Source organism: Notamacropus eugenii, chromosome 2, assembly GCF_028372415.1.
Source record: "Notamacropus eugenii isolate mMacEug1 chromosome 2, mMacEug1.pri_v2, whole genome shotgun sequence".
Classification (NCBI taxonomy): domain Eukaryota; kingdom Metazoa; phylum Chordata; class Mammalia; order Diprotodontia; family Macropodidae; genus Notamacropus; species Notamacropus eugenii.
Window position 1 is genome coordinate 319,097,195 of NC_092873.1, and position 6,869 is coordinate 319,104,063.

General features: G+C 46.6%; 1 protein-coding gene across 12 annotated transcripts in view; it reads left to right on the forward strand.

Moving 5' to 3' along the window:
• Positions 1-5,035: 5,035 nt before the first annotated feature.
• The window catches only part of TNRC6C (trinucleotide repeat containing adaptor 6C), a 270,642-nt gene continuing 268,808 nt past the window's right edge, over positions 5,036-6,869 (forward strand). For 8 of the 12 annotated variants that reach the window (XM_072645138.1, XM_072645145.1, XM_072645135.1 and 5 more), the window contains exon 1: positions 5,036-5,199. Coding sequence is in view for 6 of the 12 variants with exons in the window: in XM_072645135.1 (XP_072501236.1) it covers positions 5,170-5,199 (30 nt within the window). In the remaining 6 variants the exon portion in view is untranslated. Of the gene's footprint in view, positions 5,200-6,521; positions 6,648-6,869 lie in introns of those variants that run through there. The other 4 variants (XM_072645136.1, XM_072645143.1, XM_072645148.1 and 1 more) reach the window with 2 other exon arrangements.

Here is a 6,869-nt window from a genome sequence, read left to right on the forward strand (position 1 = left end):
TAAGTATCACTGAGACTTGATAAAATAAAACTAATGACTGGATTATGGTTCTGAAAACTTCATTCAAAAGAAATGGATAGTTTAAAGAATATTAGAAGTATTAGAAGTTTTATTCAAGTGAAGAAATCAAGGAACCAGAAGGAATTACAAAGAGTCAAAAGTCAGACAAGAGACATAAATGATTTTGTCATTAGCATATATTCCCGTGGTCCCTTCCAACTCTCAATCCCTGTAACTCTGTGAACATCCCAAATTTGTTATTTCCTATCTCCTCAGCCAGAGCAGAGAAGAAAGCATCGTCTCTTTTAGAGGGCCATCACAATATTCAGTACATATTGCCTCTTACTTGGTTTCCCTGTTTCCAATCTCTATATCCTTCTACCAGGATCATCTTCTCAAAGCATATTTTGACTTTGTCATTCCACTGCTGAAAATTTTTTAATGATTCCTTACTCTCTACTGCTAAGAATGAGCTTAATTCCACAGTTTCTCACAAAAGCATGCTTCTTATGTAATCTATACCCCAGAAAATTAAAGTATTTTCAGAAGGGTCTGAATGGAAGGTAGCTTAGATGGTATGGTTGAGAGTTATGTCTGTATGACTCATATTAGGGTCGATTCTAGAGAAATAGCATAATGTTCTAGATTCATAAAAATATTAGCTATTGTCTATTAATCTTAGCCTTAACCTTACTCCTAAGGTTCCAGATTTCTCAGTCTTCCATTGAACCCCTAATTAGCCTCCCTACTTCCAATTACTCCCCTTTCTAACCCAAGTTCCACACATCTGCCAAATTGATATTCCTAAAGCACATGTCTGACCCTGTTCCTATCCCTCTCAAGCACTCCAGTGACTCCCTATTGCTTCTAGGATAAAATACAAACTCTTCTACCTGACATTTAAAACGCTTCACAGTTTTTTAACTCCAACCTATTCTTCTACATTGATTTCTCAATAATCATTCTAGCCAAAGTAGCTTACTTGTTAGTACATGTATTTGACACTCCACCTCTTCACTCCAAGTCTTTTCACAGGCCCAGGGTCATATATCTAGTAAGTGTTTGATGGCTGGATTTTTGAACTCAGGTATTCCTAACTCAAAATGGAGTGCTCTATCCACTGTATCACCTACTGATTCTAGGAATAAGTCTAAAACTTAGCTCAGTTCCTACATGGTATTGGTCCCACCAACTCCATATCCTTCTGGATGAGTTCTTCCAATGTACTGTAATACCAAAGATCACTTCAAAACATCATTCCTTGCTCATAAGGCCATCAATACTTCAATAAGTGCAAAACTCAGCCTGGATTCCTGTAGATCACTCTCCTGAACAAGAACTCCATTCCCTTCACTTAGAATGGGTAAGAAGAATGAGAGAACCGGGAATGACTAAAACAAGAATGTTAAGAACAAAAACAGAGGCCCATTTTGGGGTTGGAGGGAAAGGGTATGTGACATATGGCCTCAGAGCCCTTTACTACATGGTCTTTTACTGAATGCTCTGAAAGAAACAGGCACTTAGCTTCCTCAGACACAAATGAAAGAAAGGGATAGTGGAAACCGATTCAGGCCTTTTTGAGAATACTAACAGTTCTAGATATGCAACCAACTGAAAAAAGCTCCTTCCAACAACACAATTACCCAACCAGAACCAGTTACAGAATGTTCATGTACGCTCCACAGTCTCTTCATGGCACTGTCCTTATATGTTGTCAAGACTTCCCCAGAAGTAAACTCCCTAGCATCTTCTATGTGGATAAGTTGCAACAGCTGAACAAGCTGAGAGAGTCTGTACATGTGTTGTCTCCCATCATACTCCTTTTAACTCTTAAAAGAATAATAAAACTAAAAACTTTAAATATTTAAAAACTTTAAAAAATAAAAAACTCTTACAGAATAATAAAATATCAGAATCAAAAAGGACCTAGTGATGCTAGAACAAAATACAGACATTCTTCCTACCATGCAAGAATTCCTTCTACACCTTTGACTTGAGCCACAAGAGCTCAGCTCACTTACTAGATGGTTCATGCCATTGTTGGACAGCTCTAATTACAATGCAGTATTTGCTTATATTAATGCAAAATCTGACTTCCTGCAATTCATACTTATTCCTTCTTGTACCATGGTTTGCAGTAATACAGAAAGTCTATTTCCCCTTTCCATGTAACAGGCCTTCATACATGTGAAGAAAGATATTATGTCACATTTATCGTTACTTCCGTACACTAAACATTCCCAGTTTTCTCAGTGTTTCTGATATGACATGATCTATAAACCTTTCACCCAGTTCATTTATATACAGTGGGAATATTACTTCTCTTGATCTGAACATTAGGCATCTCTTAATGTAATCTGAGATTACATTAGCTCTTTAACAGCTCTGTAACACTTTTGTACACATTGAGCTTTGGTCCACTAAAATCTCTAGGTCTTCTTTGCATAAACTGCTGTCAAACTGTACTTCCTCAGACTACACTTGGGCAATTGGTTGTTTTTAAGATGAAAGACAGGATTTGGGCCTGTCATTTTATTTTAAAAGATTTTTCCAGCTTATTTTATCAGCTAATACTTTTGCCATTAGGACTTTTAAGTCAGAAGTTGAAGGTATGGACTAGAGGAAAGAACTGCTGATAAAGAGGTAGGACAGTAGTAAACACATACCTACCTACTGGACAATTTTGCTTAGGAATTTCCCTGATAATTGATTCCCTTAGGAATTGCAGTATGTGCAGAACACTTACTAGGCTTCATGAAAGTCATACCAAAAAGAAAAGATATCATATTTGTCTTCCAGAAATTACTGTCTAATGAAAAGCTAAACAATTTACATGTTAATAAAAAGAGGAAGGGATTACTACCTCTATTTTAAGGAAGGGGGGAATGAGACATTGAAAAATTGAAGCCACATAGAAAAGGCATCTAATCAGGACAAAGTAGAAGTCTGGTCTTATGTTTTTCATTCTTTTTTTGGTCAATTTAAATTCTACTTATTTACAATATTAACACAAGTCAAACATAGGAATCTTCAAGAATTTCATAAGTTAGTTAATATTTTATATGGTTGAGATATGAAGTTGTTACATTGCCCATGTAGTAGAGGTTGAATTGGTGCCATTACAGACAACCTGAACCCAAAGCTCTCCTAGAAACTTACAGGAATTTCAGGGACAAAGAAACTCAACATCTGAGCAGATATTTGATATGGCAAAGTCCCTGACTGCTAGCAGCCATGTGGACCATGAGTGGGGAACCTGCGGCCTCGAGGTCACATGTGGCCCTCTAGGTCTTCTGGTGAGGCCTTTTGACTAAGTCTAAGTTTTACAGAACAAATTCTTTTATTAAGAGGATTTGTACTGTGAAGTTTGGATACAGTCTAAGGACTGCACTTGATGACCTAGAGGGTCACATACGGCCTTGAGACCTCAGGTTCCCCACTCCTCTAATAATTGCAGAAAGGACTTGTTGCTTTGATAAAGATGCAGAAACCCCTGCATAATTCCATGGTCCTTTTCTACCTACTGATAGAAGTGGTGGGGTGGGGTACTATTTCAGTAAAAGGGAGAGAGTTTTTATCTGGTTTTCTCTCCCTTCCATCTTGCAGATGGCATCATGTAACTGAGATTTCCATTATGGGATAAGGAAGGGCTTCACCCCAACATCATGGTGACCCCATTCACATGACAACTAGTGCAGGGAGACTTATCTGAGCTTGTGTTTGGGACCTTGGCTTTATTTTCCAATTTTGTTTCCTTTCCTTATTTCAGGTGAATAAGTATGTTTCCCAAGACGATTATATGCAGGTAAGATGACCTCGTGAATTCAAAGGTTCAAAGATCCTGGAAAGAACTAAATGATGGGAACAAGGAATCCCAGGAAACTACTCCAGAGTTTTACTGAGATTGAAAAGCAATAAGAGGCTCCAACTTGGTCCATTTTATCAGACTTGTCGAAGTGAACTGTAAAATGCCTAATAATCAATTCCACAAATGGTTTTATGGTTAGCCCTACAGATAGTTTGGTTTAATTCTTACTGTTAATGTGCCCTTATGAGAGTCTTTTGTGTTTTGGTGTGTGTGTGTGTGTGTGTGTGTGTGTGTGTGTGTGTGTGTGTGTATAAGAAATAAATACCCACCCTCATACAAGATTCATATTATGCATAGGGTACCTTTCTACTCCCCAAATTTGGGAAAATCCACCGTGTGAGCCTAAACCTAAGCTACAAGTAAATTTTCCTCCCTGTGGCCTTTCTCCCTCACTGGGCTTTAGCTCTAATAAGCTGAAGTGTGAGAAAAGAGAACCAGATCCTACTCATTAGAGACTGGATTCTCCCAGAACCGAACCCCTTTCAAACCGCATGTCTGGGTCCAGTGCAGATACAGTCCTTCTGGCTCAGTAGGTGTTCTTCAATCCTATACCCTCCTTTTGGGGAGTATCTTGTAATTGTATGCCAACTTTACAGAAACAGGAAGGATGTGAGCTCTTCGAGGACAAGAGTGAAAAGAAGGTGGATAAAATGGTGAGTGGAGGAATCAAGAGACGCTGTCGGGGTTCAATTCTTACTGACTGGTGAAGGTTTTAAGAAAGGCCACCCAGCAGAACCAGAAACCGGACAGCACCTTCGAAAGCTCTGGGAGAGTCTGAGTATGGATGGGAAAGGTAAAAAATGGCCCCAAGAAGGCAGGAGCGCCCGAAGCTCCCGGGAGAAGTGGGACTAAAGGAGGCACGAACCATCCTGCCCCTCGATTAGCGTTATCTCCTTCATCCGCTAGGAAGTCCTCAAAGATGGACAGTACTGTAGTCCCTCCCCGAAGCCTGGGGAGTTACCTAAGCTTTAAAGTAGTGCCTCTGAGCCCGGGGATGCGGAAAGGCGTTTGCCCCAAATGCTGTGCGAAAAAAATGGAGAAAATTGTTGGTTTCGTGAAATTCTTCCGTGCTCTAGCTGGAATTTAAAATAAAAATGCGGTGTTTCCATTCAGCAAACATTTGAGTGCCTCCTGCGTTCAATCGACCCTCTGCGAACAGCGGGGGAGGGGAGGAGGCGGCTTTTAGGCTTAGGACACCTCCGCGAAGGAGGCAGCAGCCGCGCCTAGCCCGAGTGCGGGCGCGTACGCAGACCCCGGGGTGGGCAGAAGGGAAGCGTGCTTGTGTCGCGGCCAAAACATGGATGTCTGCTCGGGGGCTGCTTGGCGTTGAGGTTGGTTTGAGCCGCGGGCAGGGAGTCGGGACTGGGTGGCAAGTGCATGGGGGGGAATGTACCTGGTGGGGTAACTCAGCCAAGGGGGCAGGGGGAGGCTTCCTTTGGGGTCTGTGGGCATGCATGCGTGTTCATGCGTGTGCATGGGTGATGGGGGAGGGGTTCGCGTGTGTGGTCGGCTGGGGCGGGGGGAGGGAACGTGCTTGGGGCCCCGGGGATGTGTGCTTTACTGGAGCTGCTGTACCGTCGCATAAATATCCTGCGCTCCACCTCAGGGCCCTTCTCTCCTCCAAGCTTTTGCTTCGGGGACCGTTCGGATCGATTTTAAATGGAGCTGATGTTGAGACAGGGCCTCCTCTCCCTTCCTGTCCAATGAGATAACACGGAGTCACATCACCAGGACGGGGCGGGGGAGTGGGGGGAGAGCTGGTAATGGAGGAAAGAGAGGAAGAAACTGCGTGGATGCTCCCTCGTACCCCGGAGGCGGGGAGGAGAGGGGAGATGGGGAGTAAGATGGATAAGACTCCTCTGGGCTCGCCAAGACCAGGCCGGTGCTACGGTTTAGGGAGGGGAAGGCAGGAGAAGGCGTGGCGTAACGCCGAGGAACCAGTGGTCGAGGGTGGAGGGGACGCGCTCTGTGGGCGGAGCAGGAGCGAGACCCGGGATTGGCCAGAACTTCTAGTATGCAGATACGGTGGGTGTCACGTGCCAGGGACCGGGACTACTTCCTGTTTGAAGCCGCAGAGGGGCGGGGAAGGGGGCGCGAGCGCCCCGTCTGGCGGGAGAGGGGGAAAGGAGGAGGGGGGGGCAGTTGTCTGAAGGGAGGGAGGGAGGGAGGAGGAGGAGGTGGTGTTCTTGTCAGTTAGAGCAACAAAATGGCCGCGGTGGCAGCTCCGCACCTCAGCGCGAGGGCCCCGGGAGCAGCAGCAGCAGCCGCCGCCGCCCAGCAGCAGTGAACACCTCTCATTGATTCCATCTCCTGTCCGCTGCCGGAGCTGTCTCCTCTCCTGCAGCGCTGTGCTGGACGCCCCCTGGGAGGCCCGCCCGAGCCGTGGGTGGGAGCGGAGTCGGCCCTGCGCTTGCCCGGGTCCGCTGCGGAGCTGCTTCGCCGCCGCCGCCGCTGCCGTTCTGCGGCTCGGGCTCCCCCGTTTGAGGAGGAGGGCTAGTCGAGGCTGCTCGAGGACCTGGACCTGCCCGGACCCGCCGCTGCCGCCTCCTTGCTCTCCCTGCCGCCGCCGCCGCCACCTCCCACCCGCCGCCCGGGCCGGACTCCGCGCAGGCGGGAACCTCTGCCCCTGGCCCCGGTGCTTGACTCCGAGGAGCGGAGAGGGCAAGGGTTCTTTCTGCCGCCGGAGATCCAGCGAAGCCCCCGGGCGGCTCCTGACAGGTTTAAGCCTCCTGCGTTGCCGGAGCCGCGAGCTGCAGCCGCCGCTGGGCCAGGAGCCGAGGTGAGTGCGGCTGGACCCGGGGATGCTCCCCAGGCTGGGAGCCCTGCGCACCGCAAGGTCCGACCTCGGGAGCCCCAACTTGCTCCCAGATGCCGAGAATGTCTTTGTTCGGCCAAGTTGAGGTGTCTGGGTGGGAGGTGCTGGGTAAGCTGCTCGCGAAGGTTGCTTTACCACAAGGATGTAATTCCGCAATTCCATCAGACGCTTGGGGAAAAGGGGGGG